This window comes from Hemiscyllium ocellatum, chromosome 12 (assembly GCF_020745735.1).
Source record: "Hemiscyllium ocellatum isolate sHemOce1 chromosome 12, sHemOce1.pat.X.cur, whole genome shotgun sequence".
In the NCBI taxonomy this organism is placed as follows: Eukaryota; Metazoa; Chordata; class Chondrichthyes; order Orectolobiformes; family Hemiscylliidae; genus Hemiscyllium; species Hemiscyllium ocellatum.
Genome location: NC_083412.1, coordinates 8,749,332 through 8,770,363, shown reverse-complemented (window position 1 = coordinate 8,770,363; position 21,032 = coordinate 8,749,332). Strand labels below are relative to the sequence as shown.

Sequence of the window (21,032 nt, the reverse complement as noted above, 5' to 3'; positions counted from 1 at the left end):
TAAGGAGAATGATCCCAGTCTGTCTAATCTCTCTTTGTAACTGAAACTCTCCAGCCCAGGCAACATCCTGGTCAATCTCCTCTGCACTCTCTCCATTGCTATTGCATCCCTCCTATAATGTGGATTCCAGAGCTGAACATAATACTCTAACTGTGGCCTAACCAGCATTTTAAATAATTTCAGCATAACCTCCCAGCTCTGAAACTCTATGCCTCAGGTAAGAAAGGCAAGTATGCAATGTACCTTCTCAACCACTCTATGCACTTCTCCTGATAGCTTAAGGGACTGGGTATTTGCACATCAAGGTCTCCTTAATCCTCCGTGCCATTGAGGGTCCTACTGTTCATCATGTATTCCCTCATCTTGTCCTACCCAAATACATCACCTCACATTTATCCAGATTGAATTCCATTTGACACTGTTTAGCCCATCTGACCAGCCCATCTATATCCTCCTGTAATCGAAGACTATCCTCCTCACCATTTACCACCCCACCATTTTTTGTATCATCAGCAAACTTACTGATCAACCCTCCTATACTCGTCTAAATCATTTGTATTGACCACAACAGCAAGGACCCCAGCAATGATCCCTGCAGAAGTCCATAGGACATAATCACAAAAACATCCCTTAACAGTTACCTTCTGCCTCCCACCACTCAGTCAATTGTGGATCCAACTCGCCACATTTCCTTGCATCCCATGAGCTCTTCAGATATGACCTCACTTTAACAAAACCATACTGGCTGTTCTAGATTAATGCTGAAAATGTGTTGCTGGAAAAGCGCAGCAGGTCAGGCAGCATCCAAGGAGCAGGGGAATCGACGTTTCGGGCATGAGCCCTTCTTCAGGAATCCTGTTCTAGATTAATCACTGCTTCTTCAAATGCAGATTAATTCTTCAAATGTAGACAAATTGCTTCCAATAGTTTCCCCATCACATTAAAAACATCCTTCCAGCATTTGTCCTGTCTAGTCCCATTAGATTTTTTATAGGTTTCTAAGAGATGCCTCTTATTCTTCTCAACTCCTAATGAATCCAGTCTCTTTTCAAACGTCGGTCTTGCCATTCCAGGAATAGGATGGTACTCCAGCATGTGGGCGAATACTTAAAATGCCAGGGATGTGGACCACGTGCAGGGAAATGGGATTAAGTGTAGTTTGGTGTTTGTTGATCAGTATAAATACGGTGGGCCAAAAGGCCTGTTTCTATGTTGTACGACTCTATGAATCAGTCTAGTAAACCTTTGTTGCACTATTTCCATTAGCAGAAGATCCTACCTCAGGCAAGGAGACCAAAACTGCAAACAATACTCCAGGTGTGGTCTCATCGAGGTCCTGTACGTTGCAGCAAGATATCCATGCTACTGGACTTGAAATCTCTCCCTATGAAGGCCAACATACCACTTACCTTCTTCACTGCCTACATGCTTACTGTCCTGCTGCACATGGACACCCAGATCACTTTGCTCCTTCCCTTTTCCCAAGCTATCTTCTTTCAGGAAATTATCCAACTTCCTGTTCCTGCTACTAAGTGGGTAACCTCACATTTGTCCACATTATCCGCTGGGCGTTTCCTCCTCACTCAGTTGTCCAACTAGTTAACAGCTTTCTCTACCTATCCTCCCATGTTTAAAGACTTGGGTCTGTACCCTCCCATCTGATCCTACAGTCTAAAAGTTCTGTTTTAACTTATTTTCAAATCAACCTGTTTAGAGATGTTATCACACACCTCTGGAACAGGTGTGACTTGAACCCAGGCTGCCAGTCTCAAAGGTATGTAAGGTGGCTCAGTGGTTAGCACTGCGGCCTCCCAGTGTCAAGGACCTGGGTTCAATTCTAGTCTCGAGTGACAGTCTGTGTGGAGTTTGCATATTCTCCCCGTGTCTGCGTGGGTTTCCACTCGGTGCTCCAGTTTTCTTCCACAGTCCAAAGATGTGCAGGTCAGGGTGAATTGGCCATGCTAAATTGCCCATAGTGTTCATGGAAACAGGCCCTTCGGTCCAACCTGTCCATGCCGACCAGATATCCCAACCCAATTTAGTCCCACCTGCCAGCACCCAACCCATATCCCTCCAAACCCTTCCTATTCATATACCCATCCAAATGCCTCTTAAATGCTGCAATTGTACCACCTCCACCACATCCTCTGGTAGCTCATCCCATGCACGTACCACCCTCTATGTGAAAGAATTTCCCCTTAGGTCTCTTTTATATCTTTCCCCTCTCACCCTAAACCTATGTCCTCTAATTCTGGATTCCCCGACCCCAGGGAAAAGACTTTGCCTATTTACTCTATCCATGCCCCTCGTAATTTTGTAAACCTCTATAAGGTCACCTCTCAGCCTCCGACGCTCCAGGGAAAACAGCCCCAGCCTGTTCAGCCTCTCCCTATAGCTCAAATCCTCCAACCCTGACAACATCCTTGTAAATCTTTTCTGAACCCTTTCAAGTTTCACAACATCTTTCTGATAGGAAGGAGACCAGAATTGCATGCATTACTCCAACAGTGGCCTAACTAATGTCCTGTCCATCTGCAACATGATCTCCCAGCTCCTGTACTCAGTACTCTGACCAATAAAGGAAAGCATACCAAATGCCTTCTTCACTATCCTATCTACCTGCAACTCCACTTTCAAGGAGCTATGAACCTGCATTCCAAGGTCTCTCTGTTCAGCAACACTCCCGAGGACCTTACCATTAAATTTTAGGTCCTACTAAGATTTACTTTCCCAAAATGCAGATTTTGAAACTTCAACCGAATCTCCTCTCAGCCTTCTTCACTCCAAGGAGCACATGCCCATTTCTTCAATCTATTCTCACATTCTGGGAACCACTATATGATTGTAGAATCTTACAGAAGAGGCCCTTCAGCCTATCGAGTTTTTCTGAGACTGAGATGAGGAGGAATTTCTTCGTTCAGGGGGTTGAGTGTCTTTGGAACTTTTTGCCCCAGAGAGCTGTGGGGGCAGAGACATAGTGTATACTTAAGACTGGGATAGAGTTTTGATCAGTAGGGGTATCGAGGGTTATGGGGAAAGGGCAGTCAAGTGATGTGACCAATGTTGGATCAGCATGATTCTAAAGAATGGCAGAGCAGGCTCGAGGGGCCGAATGGCCTGCTCCTGTTCCTATTCGTCAAGATCTTACAGCCTAATGGTATCACATTTCAACAAGATCATGTCAGGTCTGATAATATGCTGCTTTTTCTACTCATCTTGCTGAACTGGACCAATTCACATTTTTCACATTATAATTCATCTGCCAGTCTTTGCGATTGTTCATCCTATTTGAGACCTTTGCAGACTCTTTGTGTCAAAGAACAAAGAATCTTCCAGCACAGGAACAGGCCCTTTGGCCCTCCAAGCCTGCGCTGATCCAGATCCTGTATCTAAACCTGCTGCCTATTTTCTAAGGATCTGTATCCCTCTGCTCCCTGCCCGTTCATGTATCTGTCTAGATACATCTTAAATGACGCTATCGTTCCCGCCCCTACCATCTCCACTGGGAACACATTCCTTTGCTTAAAGAACCCACCACCCTCTGCTTAAAGAACTTTCTATATATATCTCCCTTAAGCTTTTCCCCTTTCACCTTGAACTCATGACCCCTAGTAATTGAGTCCCCCACTCTGCGAAAAAAGCTTCTTGCTATCCACGCTGTCTATACCTCTCATGATTTTGTAGACCTCAATCAGGTCCCCCCTCAACCTTCATCTTTCTAATGAAAATAATCCTAATCTATTCAGCCTTCATTCATAGCTAGTGCCTTCCATACCAGGGAACATCCTGGTGAACCTCCTCTGCACTCTCTCCAAAGGATCCACATCCTTTTGGTAATGTGATGACCAGAACTGTATGCAGTATTCTAAGTGTCTGGTTCCGTGCTGTACATCTCTCTGACTCTTTGACTAGCCTCTAATTCAAACAGCTTTCTACCACTGCCCTCCATCTACTGTCACTTGGCCAGGTTTGGACCCAACTTGTCAAGTTCTACTGGATCCTATGAGATTCTGAGTGGATAAATAGTGGAGCTGGCAAAAGCCCTGATGAAAGGTTCCAACCTGAAATGTGGATTCTCTTTCTCCTCTTGAATCTGCTTGACCTGCTGTGCTTTTTCCAACTTCACTCTTTATCCACTCTGTCTGTCCAGCATGCACAGTCCTCACTATCTCCTATGAGATTCTACCTTCTTTACCAGTTGTCCATGTTGGACCTTGTCAAAGGCTTTGCCAAAATCAGTATAAACATCATCAACTGCCCTACCTATATCTAAACACTTGGTCACTCCTAGAAAAAATTCTTGTGAGTCGCTTATGCACTTTCTCCAATGCATTTCCCACAATGAGGGCATTCAGAATGATACTCAATACTCCAACTGAGGGCTAACAAATTCATGTCTCTCTAGAATCACTGAATCCCTACAGTGTGAAAGCAGACCATTCAGCCACATTGACCCTTCAAAGAGTATCTCACCCTCCTCCCTATGGCCATGAATTTTCCATGGCTAATCCACCTAGACTGCAGATGCCTGGACACGATGGGCAACTTACCATGTCCAATTCACCTAACCTGCATATCTTTAGACTGTGAGAGGAAACTGGAGCACCCAGTGGAAACCCACACAGACATCGGGTGATTGTGAAAACTCCACACAGACAACTGCCCAAAGGTAGAATCGAACCCAGGTCTTGTGAGGCAGCAGTGCTAACCATTGAGCCACCACACCTCTCTTCTTGGCTCTTGTTAATAAAGTGGAGGAGACTGTACGCTCTATTAACTCCTCTCCCTACCTGTCCCGCTACTTTCAGTGATCTGTACACATATACACCCAGATCCCGCTGCTCCTGTACCCTGTTTAGAATCGTATCTCTATTACATAGTGTCATTCAGTGTTCTTCTGAACAAAGCGCATCACCTCACACTTCACTGCACTGAATCTTCTGAAAGTCTGTGTGCGCCACATCAACAGCGTTCCCCTCATGGAGTCTTTCCATTACCTCCTTAAAAATCTCCAGTAAGGTAGTCAGACACCGTTTCCTGTTCAGAAATCTGCTGACCATCCCAATCAACTCACCTTTCTCCATGCAATGACTCAATCTATCTCAAGCAATTGTTTCTGAAAGGTTCCTTACCACTGATGTTAAACTGATGGGTCTGTAACGTTGGGATTATCCTCACAATCCCTTCTTGAACAAGGCTGTAATGTTTGCAATTTTCCAAACTCCGGCATCACTCTTGAGTCCAGAAGACGTTTGTGGCCAGTGCTCCTGCAATTCCCACTTGTACTTCTTTCAAAACCCTTGGATGCATCTAATCCGATCCCAGGGCCTTGTTAATGTTAAGGGCAAGCTGCCTATTTTCCTCAATTTGAACCCTTCTGTCACCATGGCCTGACCGGATAAATAGTGGAGCTGGAAAAAGTCCTCATGAAAGGTTTCGACCTGAAACGTCGCCTCCTCTTCTCCTCTGATGCTGCTTGACCTGCTGTGCTATTTCCAGCTTCACTCTTTATCCACTCTGTTTCCCCAGCATGCGCAGTCCTCACTATCTCCCTCTTTGGTAAAGATAAATTTAACATACTCATTTAACACCTCAACCATGCCCATGACTCCATGTGTAATATCCCCTCTTTGGTCTCTTACCAAGCTTACTTCTCCTTTACTACTTATATATCCACATACGACTTTAGGATTCCCCTCTAAATTGGCTACCAATCTTTTCTTGTAATTTTTCTTTGCATCACTTACTTGCTTTTTCACCATCTTTCTAAACCTTCTGTGTTCTGGTTAGTTCTCAGTTATATTACCTGTATGATGCACTTCTTTCTTTTTTTCTTAATTGCTAGCTCATTTGTCATCTTGGAAATTCAGGATTTGTTAGTCCTTCATTTCCCATTTGCGGGATTATATCATGACTGGATTCCATACTCTCTTTGATTGTTCACTGACCACTTTTCCAGTAAATCCTATCCAGCTCTGTTCTTGCCATATTGAATTCCGCTTTCTGCCGAGTTGATTTTTCTCACTGTCACGTGTTGTTTTCCACCATCATCCTGAACCATTTGATACAATGATCACTGTCTTCCAAATGCTCCACAGCTGACTACTCGTTCATTTGGGCCTCCTTATCTCCAAGAACGCGGTATAATCATCCTTTGAATATCTGAAGGAGATTTGTACCAGATTCAAAACGTTAACTCTACTTTTCCCACTTCACGGATGCGGCCAGACCTGCTGAGCTTCCCCAGCATTCTCTGTCTTTGTTTCAGGATTTTGCCTGTATATTTAATGACGAATTTCTCATTCCTTCGCAGTTTAAATCTGCACTTAGGCCTCAAGCCAAAGCCTCTGAAAACTTGCATGAGAAAACTGTGGGGGACCTCTACCTCAAGGCACAAGCTCCGAAGAGGCTGGACAAGAATGGGAATGTTGGAGGGAAGCCACCAGAAACTTCCAGCAATTCCATTATTGACCGTTCCTCCTTTCGAAAGCAGAGGTCTGTGACATCATCGGCTTCCTCAGTGTACAGCCTCAGCAGGTCGGATAGTGACCAGGATGGAGGGAGGGAGGATGGTGTGCTCCAAAGAGATTCCAACCAGGAGAGAGTGTTGGATGGCAGCCACATAGAGGGGCATAACTCCACTCCAATCCTCGAAGTGTCCTGCTTAGACTGTGAAGTGGCTTTCACCAATGACATATCAAGAGAGGAGATGGAATGGAAACAGGTATACTGAATGCAATTTCAGCTTTTTAAAGAGATTGGAGGATTTGGAGCGAGTGTGGGAAAATGGTGTTGAGGTACAAGATCAGCCATGATCTGCATGATGGGGAGAACAGGCTTGACTTGAGGGGGCAAATGTCAGCTTCTCCCATTGAGAGTTGCAGAGCTGTAGCATACAGTATTCCCGAGGAGAATACTGAAATACAGGCTCCTAGACTAGATGGGATTGAGGTTCACAAGGAAGAGGTGTTAGCGATTCTGGAAAGAATGAAAATAGAGAGGACCCCGGGCCGGATGGGATTTATCCTAGGATTCTCTGGGAAGCCAGGGAGGAGATTGAGAGCCTTCAGCTTTGATCTTTATGTCATTGCTGTCTACAGGAATAGTACCAGAAGACTGGAGGATAGCAAATGTTGTCCCTTTGTTCAAGGAGGGGAGTAGAGAAAACCCTAGTAATTATAGACCAGTGAGCTTTACTTCAGTTATGGGTAAAATGTTGAAAAGGTTATAAGAGATAGGATTTGTAATCATCTGGAAAGGAATAATTTGCTAAGGGATAGTCAACACGGTTTTGTGAGGGGTAAGTTGTGCCTCACAAACTTTATTGAGTTCTTTGAGAAGGTGACCAAACTGGTGAATGAGGCTAAATTGGTTGTTGTGGTGTATAAAGATTTCAGTAAAGCGTTTGATAAGGTTCCCCATTGTAGGCTATTGCACAAAGTGCGGAGTCATAGGCTTGAGGGTGATTTAGTGGTTTGGATCTGAAATTGACAAGCTGAAAAAAGACAGAGGGTGGTGGTTGGTGGGAAATGTTCATCCTGGAGTTCAGTAACTAGTGGTGTATCACTAGTTTTGGGGCCATTGCTTTTGTCATTTTTATAAATGACCTGGAAGAGGTCGTAAAAGGATAGTTTAGTAAATTTGCAGACGACACTAAGGTCATTAGAGTTGTGGATAGTGTTGAAGAATGTTGCAGATCATAGAGGGACATAGATAAGGTGGAGAGCTGGGCTGAGAGGTGGCAAATGGAGTGGAAAAGTGTATCACACACTTTGGAAGGAGTAATATGAATGCAGAGTACTGGGCTAATGATAAGATTCTTGGTAGTGTAGATGAGCAGAGGGATCTCGGTGTCCTTGTACATAGATCTCTTAAAAGTTGCCACCCAGGTTGGGAGGGTTGTTAAGCAGGGAGAAAGTGAGGATTAGAGTCGAGAGTGCGGTGCTGGAAAAACACAGCAGGTCAGGCAGCATCCGAGGAACAGGAGAATCAACGTTTGAGGCAAAAGCCGTTCATCAGGAATAAGGTTGTTAAGAAGGCGTACAGTGTGTTAGCTTTTATTGGGAGAGGGATTGAGTTTCGGAGCCATGTCGTCATGCTGCAGCTGTACAAAACTCTGGTGCGGCTGCATTTGGAGTATTGTGTACAGTTCTGGTCACTGCATTATAGGAAGGATGTGGAAGCTTTGGAAAGGGTTCAGAGGCAATTTACTAGGATGTTGTCTCGTATGAAGGGAAGGTTTTTTTGAGGAAAAGCTGAGGGACGTGAGGCTATTTTTGTTAGAGAGAAGAAGGTTAAGAGGTTGCTTAATTGAGACATATAAGATAATCAGAGGGTTAGATAGGTTGGACAGTGAGAGTCTTTTTCCTTGGATGGGGATGGCTAGCATGAGGGGACACAGCTTTAAATTGAGAGGTGATAGGACAGATGTCAGAGGTAGTTTCTTTACTCAGAGAGTAGTAGGAGTGTGGAACGCACTGCCTACAACAGTAGTAGACTCACCAAATTTAAGGGCATTTAAATGGTCATTGGATAAACATATGAATGATAATGGAATAGTGTAGATTAGATAGGCTTCAGATTGGTTTCACAGGTCGGCATAACATCGAGGGCTGCGATATAATGTTCTATGCATTGACCAAAAAAGGCAAGCATGCCAAATGCCTTCTTCACTACCCTGTCTACCTGTGACTCCACTTGCAATGAACTATGAACCTGCATTTCAAAGTTTATTTGTTCAACAACGCTTTCCAGGACCTTGCCATTGATTGTACAAGTCCTGCCCTGATTTGCCTTGCGATGTATCCTGCTTGGCCCTGTGGCATTGCATTCACTAAAAGGAAGTATCTTTGCCCCCTGGCTCTTGTGCGATCATACTGAGACTGGAGAAAGAAGTGAGTTTTCCCTCATCAGCAGCAACATCAGAAATTGCTGGAGAAACGCAGCTGCTCTGGCAGCATCCGTGGAGAGAAAACAGAGTTAACGTTTCAGGTCCAGTGACCCTTTTTCAGAACAGTGTTCTGTTAAAGAGTTGCCAGACTCGAAACGTTAACTCTGCTTTCTCTCCATTGACGCTTCCAGACCTACTGAGTTTCTCCAGCAATTTCTGATTTTGTTTCTGATTTCCAGCATTCGCAGTTCTTCAGTTTTGATTTTGTTTTGAGTCTTTCCTCATGTTCGTGAGCAAGAATGCTCATGAATGATTTACGCCACAACTTAAGTAGATCGGAAAAGCCAGCCTCAGAACCGTGCTGGCTCAGACCCGGTTCCAAGAGTACCCCACCACTAGTAACATTACTGATGACTGACACCGATCCCTAGCATTAAACCATTACCCTTCACCTCTCCCCAAGGAATGCTGAATACGTTCTGTATATACTTTATAATCCTTTTGGAGAATTAGTGACACAGTGAGCTAATAAAGCTTGAGCCCACATCATATCACTGTCTGTAATCGATTCGCACCCCTTGAAGTTACTTTCAGAATGAAGTTCTGCTGCTTGTTTTTATTAAATACCTAGTTTCAGTTAGAAAAGATAACAGCAGATACAACTGTATAAAATAACTTCAGCTCTCCTGGTTGTAGGCTTGACGGTTGTTTGATCAAGGTTCTGTTAACCTTCGAGATCGCAGGATTCTGGCCGTGAACGTTTATTCTGAGAGCTGTCTTTCTGTAGATTATAGACATACTGTGGAGTGACCCAAGGAACCTCACTGGCTGCATCCCAAACAGCTTCCGAGGAGGGGGCTGTTACTTTGGTCACGACGTGACACAATGCGTGCTGAAACGGTACGACTTGGAGCTGCTGATCCGGTCACATGAGTGCAAACAGGAAGGATATGAACTCTGCCACGATGGAAAGGTAACACGTTGACCCGAAATCCTCTCGCGTGAGCTTGCACGTCAGTCTTACAACAAACATTGTCGCTGATTTGCAGGTTGAAGGTCAATCGCAGGGAGCTGAATGATCCATTTCTCACACAGGTCATCACTATTTTCTCTGCTTCGAATTACTACGAAGAGGGCAGTAACCGAGGGGCTTATGTCAAACTTGGTCCGGATCTGGTGCCCCGCTTTGTCCAGTACCGAGTTAGTAAATGTACAAGGAAACTGACTCTTCAGGAGAGGTGAGTGTAGCACAGAGGTAGACAGGTGTCATTTCCTGGGAGGGCTCAGCACATCAGGCAAAACGTCTGTGCAGACAGGAACAAGGTAACATTTCCCCTCCTGTCAGACCTCTTTAATCTGATTAAATTGTAAGGGGTTACATTGGGATGTGCACTTGGTAGGAGCGACCATCTTTGAACGCGCTCACCAGGACAGCTTGTGTTCAGTCGGTTATCTTTTTTTGATGAAGTAACAGAGAGAGCAGAAGAGGTTAATGCAGTTGACGTAATGTACTTAGTCACAGAGATGTGCAGCAAGGAAACCAACTCGTCCATGCTGACCAGATTTCCTAATCTAATCCAGTCTCATTTGCCAGCACTTGGCCCATATCCTTCTAAATCCTTCCCATTCATATACCCATCCAGATGCCTTTTAAATGCTGTGATTGTACCAGCCTCCACCACTTCCTCTGGCAGCTGATTCCATACATACACCACCCTCTGTCTGAAAAATTTGCCCATTAGATCTCTTTTATATCTTTCCCCTCCCACCATAAACCTATGCCCTCTAGTTCTGGACTCCCCACCCCAGGGAAAATACCTTGTCTATTTACCCTATCCATGACCCTCATGATTTTATAAACCTCTATATGGTCACCCCTCAGCCTCTGACGCTCCAGGGAAAACAGCCCCAGCCTGTTCAGCCTCTCCCTACAGCTCAAACCCTCCAACCCTGGCAACATCCATAAAATTCTTTTCAGATCGTTTTCAGGTTTCATAGCATTTTTCCAAAAGAAAGGAGAAAGATATCTCATAAAGTACCCCATAACAGGTTTGTCAGCAATATTGATATCCACAGAGTAAAAGAGTCAGTAGCAACAGGAACAAAAATTAGGCTGACCGATGGCCAGCAAGGAATGATGGTGAATTGGTTATTTGTCAAACAGGCGATTCATCATGGAGATCCCAAGGGATTGGTTTAGTATTCCATTATTTTCTTCATACATGCAGTTTTCATGATTTAAAGTTGAGTTGATAGGGTGCAATTCCACTTTGTGGATGGCATGAAACTTGGCAGGGTTCTGAGTTGTAAGGATAGGTCTACATTACATCAGAGAGACACAGAGAGATCAGTGAAGTGGGCAGATAAGTAACAAATGGATCTTATTGCAGGGTTGAGGTGAGTCATTTTAGTGCGAAGAAGGTGCAGAAACAACAGAAAATAAAGGTAACAATTCCCAAAAGGGAGTAAGAGAAGATGAACTTGGATGTATATTCATATAAACCATTTAACGTGGCAGGATGGGTTGAGAGGGGAGTTAATAACGAATATATTATCCTGCGATACATTAATGAGGGAGTGGGGGTAAACAAACAATGAAATTATGGTAAACCCAAATGTAAAACTGGTTTGACCATAACTGGAGCAAAGGGCTCAATTCTGGTCAGCACACTACAAGAAAGATGAAGAGAAACCTAATCATACAGTGAGGGGTTAGGGTCTGGGATGTACTGTCTGTGAGTGTGGGGGGAGGCAGGTTTACTCAAGGGGTTGGGGCTGGTGTATACTGTCTGAGAGTGAGGGGGAGGCAGGTTCACTCAAGGGGTTAGGGTCTGGAATGTACTGTCTGAGATGTGGGGGGAGGGAGGTTCACTCGAGGCGTTAGGGTCTGGGATGTACTGTCTAAGAGTGTGGGGGGAAGGCAGGTTCACTCGAGGGGTTAGGGTCTGGAACATACTGTCCGAGAAGGAGGGGGAGGCAGATTCACTCGAGGGGTTAGGGTCTGGAAGGTACTGTCCGAGAATGAAGGGGATGCTGGTTCACTCGAAGGGTTAGGGTCTGGAATGTACTGTCTGAGAGTGTGGGGGGAGGGAGGTTCTCCCGAGGGGTCAGGGTCTGGGATGTACTGTCTGTGAGTGTGGGGGAGGCAGGTTCACACACCAACCTGCTCCCTTTGCATGACCCCACTTTCTGTTTTCACCTCTTGCACCAAGTCCTCTAGTTTTGGAAACCCCTCCGTGCTCACTCCCTCATGCACAATCCTCTGCCAAGTGGGCATTATGGTGGTGTAGTGGTAATGTCCCTGGAGTAGTAACACTGCTGCTATGGAGGGCCTGGTTCCAATCTCACCATGGCAGCTGGTGCAATTCAGATGTGATCAGTTGAACAGTGGTAGTGACTATTGGAAAAACCTGTCTGATTTATTAATGTTCTTTACAGAAGGAAACTGCTGTTGTTGTGTGGTTTGTCCTACACATTATTCCAGACCCACAGCAATGTGACTGATTCTGAACTGACCTTTGAAGTGGCCTGAAGGACTGAGTAACAATTGCTGGCCTCACCAGTGGTATCTATTTGTTTGTGAGAGAATAACGAAATTGCTCCGAATATCAGAACGCATTTGAAGTGATTCCATCATTTCCCGCAGCCACAACGTCGGTCCCTTGAAGATTAGCAGGTTTCCTTGACGTAGTGTGAGTCCTGGGTGGTCGAACTGCTCAGTGCAGTGGACATGGGATGTACCCAGCAATGGGCAGGGATTCCGATTTTTGGGCTGTTGGGTTCTCTTCTGGGGCAGAAATGACCTATAACAGGAGAGGCACGTGGTACCTCAACTGGAGGGGGGCCAATATCCTGGCAGGGAGATTTCCTGGAGTTATTGGGGAGGGGTTAAACCAGTCTGGCAGGGTGGAATCCTAAACGGTAGTGAGTCAAGAAAAAAGATTGAGGCTGGTCCAGAAACTAAATAGAGTAGGACAAATAGCCAAGACATACATGAGAATGGCAGGGTCTGTGGGAAGACTGATGAATTAAATTGTATTAATTTCAATGTAAGAGGTCTTACAGGTAAGGCTGATGAACTCAGGGCATGGATGGATACGTGGGACTGGGAAATCATAGCTATTACAGAAACATGGCTAGGGAGGGAATGGACTGGCAACTTCTGAGGTATTGACGTCATAGGAAGGATAGAAAGGGAGGCAAGGGAGAAGGTGGACTGGTATTTTTGATTAGGGAAAATGGCTTAAGGTAAGAAGGAAGAGATTTAAAGGGACCTGAGGGGCAACCTTTTCACACAGAGGGTAGTGCATGTATGGAGCAAGCTGCCAGAGGAAGTGGTAGAAGTGAATACAGTTACAGCATTTAAAAGACGTTTGGACAGGTACATGAAATGGAAACATTTCCAGAGATATGGGCCAAAAACAGGAAAATGGGACTAGTTTAGTTTGGGAAATCTGATTGGTATGGACAAGTTGGACTAAGGAGTCCGTTTCTGGACTGTATGACTGTGTACCAACCACTTCCTGTGATGTCTGCAACACAACAGATAGGCATGGAAAGCGATCACCAGATTTGTCAATGAACTCCTGCAATTCAGCCTTTTAGATGGGGCATTGAATCCTGGGCTCACTCTCTTAGCTTTTCCTGTGTTGTATGACATTGCCTGGAGACTTTGCAAGGCTCAAAATGGCAGGTTGTTCCCAGCTCTGTTCTTTGAATATATTCAGAAAAGCTCTTGCTCTGATTGGTCTTTACTCATCACCAAATTACCATGGCTTTTTAAAAAATTCCTATCTATTAACCACCACCAGTAAATCAAGCCAATCAGATATCTACAGGCAAAGCTCATTACAGATAATGCAAACCATCATAAGTGCGGGAGAGATAGGGAGAATGTGAAGGGGCCCCCAAATCTGGTATCATTCATATTATCAACTATTCTCAAATGTATGCTTGTGATTTTATATTCTATTGCTCCATTTTATTTCATGGTTCCAGCATTCACAGTATTTTGTATTTAGTTGTGGAATGTTTTTGATTTGCAGTGTCAACTTGATGTTCCCATTGCTTAACTTTAAGAAATCTTACACATTAATTTCTAATCATTCTTTACCCCCACATGAAGGGTAAGTGTAGTTGAAGCATCAGCCCTGAAGTCCTTGCGTGAGAAGTTTTATGCACACAAATCCGAAGTTATCGATGCCTTCAAACAATATGATAAAGATCAGACAGGTAATGAGCTGAGAAAAAAAAAGGGCTTGCTTCTTGTTAAACTTTGCTGCATTAAAATTGATTTGTGTTGATTCTGAGATTAAATTAAAGTCCTTACAGTATGGAAACAGGCCCTTCAGCCCAACAAGTTCACACCAACCCTCCCAAGAGTAACCCACCTAGATCTCTGCGCTATATTTTCCCCTGATTAATGCACCTAGCACTATGAGCACCCGGAGGACACCCACGCAGACACGGGGAGAATGTGCAACCTCCACACAGATAATCACTCAAGGCAGGAATCAAACCCGGGTCCCTGGTACTATGAGACAGCAGTGTTAACCACTGAGCCACCGTGCCATCCCCAGATTCTTGGGTAGTGTTGTAAAAAAGAGGGACCTAGGGGTTCAGGTACATAATTTTTTGAAGTTTGTATGACATATATACAGGGTGGTGAAAAAGAATTTACCATGCTTACCTTCATTGCTCAGACCTTTGAGTATGAGGAGATGGGATGTCATGTTGAAATTGTACAGGATATTTGTGAGGTCTCTTCTGGAGTACTGTGTCCAGTTCTGGCCTCCCTGTTATAGGAAAGATATTACTAAGCTGGAGAGGGTTCAGAAGAGATTTACCTGGATGTTGCTGGGAATGGAGGGTTTGAGTTATAAAGAAAGACTGGATAGTTGGGACTTTCTGTAGGAGGTTGAGATGAGACCTTATAGAAATTTATAAAATCATGAGGGGCATGGATAGGGGAAATGGTAGGTGTCTTTTCCCGAGGACAGGGGGATTTCAAAACTGAGGGGTGTATTTTTAAGGTGAGGGGAGAGAGATTTTAAAATATATGAGGGCAAATTGTTTACACAGAGGCTGTAGAGTGCACTTCCAGAGGAAGTAGTGGATCCAGGTAGAGTTCCAACATTTAAAAGGCATTTGGATAAGTAAATGAATAGGAAAGGTTTAGAAGGATATCAACCAAGTGCCGTCAAGTGGGACTAGGTTAGGTTGGGATTATGTTCAGCATGGACTGGTTGGACCGAAGGGTATGTTTCTGTGCTGCATGACTCTATAAGTGGACACTCACATATATATTTTGTTGAAGTCAATTTTCCTTGCTCTAGCTGGTACAGTTAGTGAAGCTTGGGGGATAAAATACAAGGTGTCAAGACTGAATGAGAAGGCAGCACATTGGGCAGCAAGGGTAGGGTTTGGGGGTTGAGGTCGGCACCAGTGAGTGACTAACGATATTGTAGGTGATAGTGAGAGAGCTTTGGTGGGAGGTGGGTGTAGTTGCAGTCAGAGACAGTGGGAATGAGCGTGAGGTAGCAGAGAGAAGAATCTGACACTTACCATGATGTAGCCAAGAAGGTCATTGATCTTCTTATGACACTGCTGGCTGTTCCTCAGAACTATGAAGGTGATACTAACCCAGGCAGTAACCTCTGAGTGGGCTGCCAGGATCTGATGACATGGCCTCCTGTGCCAGCACTCCAACAAGAGGTCGGCTCTCCTCTGGGAATCCCCAAACCCCCTCCCCCCACCTCACCACTGCCCCAACGCTAGGATCTCCAAGTCCTATTGAATGGTAGGTGCAAGATGGTAATCTTCCCGACGTTTCAACATCCGACGTCTTCAGAAGGGTGAACCTTTGATGTGCAGGGCAGCTTTGTGATGCCAGTGTTCACCCGTGTGCAGAGCGGTCTTTTTAAAATGACACAGGTGCCAGGGATGTTGGTCTCTGGGCATTTATCTGCAGGGGGATGGGGGGAGGGAGGTGAGTTAAGGCCATCAGAAATAGGAATAGGAGCAAGCCATTCAGCCCCTTGAGCCTGCTGTGATATGATATTCCTCACATCCACTTTCCTGCCCTTTCCCCGTAATCCTTGTATCCCCGGTTGGTCAAGAATCTATCTGTTTCCTCCTCCAAGTATGCACAAGTTAGATTTAGATTTGATTTAGATTGAGTCCCTTGTGAAAGGGAAGAAGGCGGCATATGTAAAGATGAGGCGTGAAGGTTCAGTTGGGGCGATAGAGAGTTATAAGGTAGCCAGGAAGGATCTAAAGAGAGAGCTAAGAGAAGCGAGAAGGGGACATGAAAAGACTTTAGCTGGTAGGATTAGGGAAAACCCAAAGGCTTTCTATAGGTATGTCAGGAATAAAAGGATGACTAGGGTAGGTATCGGTCCAGTCAAGGATAGTAGTGGGAAGTTGTGTGTGGAGGCGGAGGAAATTGGAGAGACACTAAATCAATACTTTTCATCAGTATTCACTCAGGAACAGGACACTGTTGCTGATGTGAATATGGAGTCACAAATGATTAGAATGGATGGCCTGGAAATATGCAGGGAAGAGGTTCTGGGAATATTGGAGAGGATGAAAATAGATAAGTCTCCTGGGCCTGATGGCATTTACCCTAGGATCCTATGGGAAGCTAGGGAGGAGATAGCAGAGCCATTGGCCTGGATTTTTATGTCGTCATTGTCAACGGGAATAGTACCAGAGGACTGGAGGATAGCGAATGTGGTCCCCTTGTTCAAGAAAGGGAGTAGGGATAGCCCTAGTAACTATAGGCCAGTGAGTCTGACTTCAGTGGTGGGCAAAGTCTTAGAGAGAATGGTAAGGGATAAGATTTATGAACATCTGGATAGGAATAACGTGATCAAGGATAGCCAGCATGGTTTTGTGAAGGGCAGGTCGTGCCTCACAAACCTTATTGAGTTCTTTGAGAAGGTGACTAAGGAAGTGGACGAGGGTAAAGCAGTAGATGTTGTGTATATGGATTTTAGTAAGGCGTTCGATAAGGTTCCCCATGGTAGGCTAATGCTAAAACTACGGAGGTATGGCATTGAGGATACATTAGAGGTTTGGATTAGGAATTGGCTGGCTGGAAGGAGACAGAGGGTAGTAGTTGATGGACTATGTTCATATTGGAGTGCAGTTACTAGCGGTGTACCACAAGGATCTGTTTTGGGACCATTGCTTTTTGTTATCTTTATAAATGATCTAGAGGAAGGGCTTGAAAGCTGGGTAAGCAAGTTTGCGGATGACACAAAAGTCGGTGGAGTTGTGGATAGTGAGGAAGGAAGTGGTAGGTTACAGCGGGATATAGATAAGTTGCAGAGCTGGGCAGAAATGTGGCAAATGGAATTCAATGTAGCTAAGTGTGAAGTCATTCACTTTGGTAGGAGTAACAAGAAGATGGATTATTGGGCTAATGGTAGGCTACTTGGTAGTGTGGATGAGCAGAGGGATCTTGGTGTCCATGTACACAGATCTCTGAAAGTTGCCACCCAGGTAAATAGTGCTGTGAGGAAGGCATATGGTGTACTGGGCTTTATTGGTAGAGGAATTGAGTTCCGGAGTCCTGAGGTCATGTTGCAACTGTATAAGACTCTGGTGCGGCCTCATCTGGAGTACTGTGTGCAGTTTTGGTCGCCATACTATAGGAAGGATGTGGAGGCATTGGAACGAGTGCAGAGGAGGTTTACCAGGATGTTGCCTGGAATGGTAGGAAAATCTTATGAGGAAAGGCTGAGGCACTTGGGGCTGTTCTCATTGGAGAAGAGAAGGTTTAGGGGAGATTTGATAGAGGTGTATAAGATGATTAGGGGTTTAGATAGGGTCGACACTGAGAACCTTTTACCGCTAATGGAGTCAGGTATTACTAGGGGACACAGCTTTAAATTAAAGGGTGGTAGGTATAGGACAGATGTTAGGGGTAGATTCTTTACACAGCGGGTTGTGAGTTCATGGAATGCCCTGCCAGTAGCAGTGGTGAACTCTCCTTCTTTATGGTCATTTAAGCGGGCATTGGATAGGTATTTGGAAGTTATTGGGCTAGTGTAGGTTAGGTAGGATTCGGTCGGCGCAACATCGAGGGCCGAAGGGCCTGTACTGCGCTGTATCTTTCTATGTTCTATGTTCTATGAGTCAGCGAACCGTGAGAGGTACAGTGGGGCTAGTACCAGGCAAGGGGGCACCATAAGGATGGGGTAGTTAATGAGACAAGGTCAGTGAGATACCTGAGAGATCTTTGGGTCTTGCAGTGAGAAACATTCAGCGTAGCTGCCTGAGACTGACACATAGCCGAGAAAAAATTCAGGCCCGGGATGGGTCGGAGGCAAAACCTAGGAAGAAAGAGAAAATGAAAAACAAACCTTGAATTATGTTTCCAAAAGTCAGGATAGACCTTGAGATTCAAAGGTGGAGAATGGAAAGAGAAGCTAGAACAATGCAGGAGGAGCAATCTGATGTCGGATTTGGATTATGGGACAAAGTGATAGCATGTCCTTGAATATAAGGTAAAACCTTTGGACGGTAGAACCTAAATCCATCCAGCTCATTCTAAGCACAAAGTCCAAAATCAGAAAGCCCTTGAAAGAGTATGGGAACTGACTAAAAAGGGGTATGCAGGCTTTTTTTTGGATGATAACTGACGTAACTGTAATAAAGGTCTCAAAGCAGCTGGATATGAAATTACTGAACCCAGAAATGAAATGGTTGCAGTAAAGGATGTAGCATTTAAACCCTGGCCTCCTGGAAAGAACATTAAAAATTAGAGAGATCTGATCCTGAACTTAAACAGGATGATGACAGTTCAGATGGCTGTCAAGTAGAAAGTTAAAAATCACATGACACCAGGTTATGGTGCAACAGGTTTAATTGGAAGCAGGTTTAATTGGTGTGCTTCCAAATAAATCTATAACCTGGTGTTGTGTGATTTTTAACTTTGTACACCCTAGTCTTACACCGGCATCTCTAAATCCTGTCAAGTAGAGACTTTGTTCCCCAGCTGGGAGAGAATTTAGGAATCAGAAGTTAAAGCCTGAACAGGGTGTTTCTTAGAATCCCTACAGTGTCAAAGCAGACTCATACTGACCCTCCAAAGAGCATCCCACCCAGACTCATCTCCTGCCACTGCATTTCCCATTGTTAACCCACCCAATCTGCACATCGCTGAATTATGAGAAGAAACTGGAGCAGCCTGCAGAACCAACACAGACACAGGGCGAACATGCAAATTCCACATGTCCAAGGGTGGAATTGAACCTGGGTCACTCGCACTTGAGGCAGAAGTGCTAAATGCTGAGTCACCTTGCCATCCAAATGATCACAGCAGGACTGGAACCTGCAATCTTCTGCTAGCACTCCAGTTAATACCCCTACTGGTAGGCCCTGTGACCAGTTGACCAGTTTCAAAGATTGCGTTCAAAGATCAAGAGAGTGATGACAATTTTGCATGCGCTCAGCCTGAAGGAAGTTTCAAGGACAATGGAATAGTCAAGGCTGAGTTTAGGAGAGACCTGGTCAGAGCAAATGGGCTGAGACAGGGGAAGAGGCATTTACTAAACTGCACCTCAAAGTAGGTGAAGATAAGAGAGTGTGGTTGGAAGCTCAGCTCAGGGTGCACTGGGACGCTGAGATTGCAAACAGCCCAGATTCTGATTCAAACAAATTCCCGGGAGAGGAATTGGGTTGGCAGCAAAGGAACACAACAAACTTAGAGCTTCCCCCAGTATTTGGCTTGAGGACATTTCCGGGTGAACAGTTCTGGGTGTCAGCAAAGCAACATGATAAATCAGAGATAGAGTCATAGAGTAATGGAAATGTACAGCATGGAAACAGACCCTTCTGTCCAAACCATCCATGCCGACCAGATATCCCAACCCAATCTAGTCCCACTTGCTGGCACCCAGCCCATATCTCTCCAAACCCTTCTTATTCATATACCTATCCAAATGCCTCTTAAATGTTGCAATTGTACCAGCCTCCACCACTTCCTCTGGCCGCTCATTCCATACACGCACCACCCTCTGTGTGAAAACGTTGCCCTGTAGGCCTCTTTTATATCTTTCCCCTCTCCCCCTAAACCTGTGCCCTCTAGTTCTGGACTCCCCAACCTCAGGGAAAAGACTTTGTCTATTTATCCTATCCATGTCCCTCATAATTTTGTAAACCTCTCAGGTCACCCCTCAGGCTCTGACGCTCTGCCTCTCCCTGTAGCTCAAATCCTCCAACCCTGGCAACATCCTTGTAAATCTTTTCTGAACCCTTTCAAATTTCACAACATCTTTCCGATAGGAAGGAGACCAGAATTGCATGCAATATTCCAACAGTGGCCTGTACAGCCGCAACATGACCTCCCAACTCCAGTACTCAATACTCTGACCAATAAAGGAAAGCATACCAAATACCTTTTTCACTATCCTATCTACCTGCGGCTCCAATGGAGAGAGGGAGAGAGAGAGAGAGAGAGAGGTGCTGGTGAGATGTTGTTAGAAAACAATTGAAGACTGCCATGAGGTTTTCAGTGATATTGTGGATGGACAGCATTTTAGATGAAGAATAACAGGAGCCAAGGATAGATATTTGGGGAGCACCTGAACTAGTGCTGCAAGAGTGAGAGGAGGTGCCAGTGATGGTGATTGTCTTGCTACACTTCAAGGGAAGGGGATGAAAGCAGGAAGTGAACCACCCGGCTGGGCAATGGGGAGGAGCTGGTGCAGGAGGGTGTTATGGCGAAATGGTGCCAAAGGCAGGTTAACAAAGCTTGCTGTCTACTCTTGGATGTAAGAGGTACACTTACAGATGGCACAGAAACCTGTGGTAAATAGCAAGGAGGAAAGCCTGAATACAGGAGATTAGATTAGATACTTACAGTGTGGAAACAGGCCCTTCGGCCCAACAAGTCCACACCGACCCGCCGAAGAGTAACCCACCCAGGCCCATTCCCCTACATTTACCCCTTCACCTAACACTACGGGCAATTTAGCTTGGCCAATTCACCTAACCTGCACATTTTTTGGATTGTGGGAGGAAACCCATGCAGACACGGGGAGAATGTGCAAACTCCACACAGGCAGTTGCCTGAGACGGGAATTGAACCCGGGTCTCTAGCGCTGTGAGGCAATAGTGCTAACCACTGTGC

The 21,032-nt window shown here is 45.0% G+C and overlaps 1 protein-coding gene across 1 annotated transcript in view; it reads left to right on the top strand.

Annotated features, from left to right (window-relative positions):
- ppef1 (protein phosphatase, EF-hand calcium binding domain 1) overlaps positions 1–21,032 on the top strand; it is an 83,207-nt gene that overhangs the window by 53,337 nt on the left and 8,838 nt on the right. The window contains exons 10-13 of the mRNA XM_060833245.1: positions 6,314–6,724; positions 9,678–9,863; positions 9,986–10,128; positions 14,016–14,122. Coding sequence (XP_060689228.1) covers positions 6,314–6,724; positions 9,678–9,863; positions 9,986–10,128; positions 14,016–14,122 — 847 coding nt within the window. The remainder of the gene's footprint in view (positions 1–6,313; positions 6,725–9,677; positions 9,864–9,985; positions 10,129–14,015; positions 14,123–21,032) is intronic.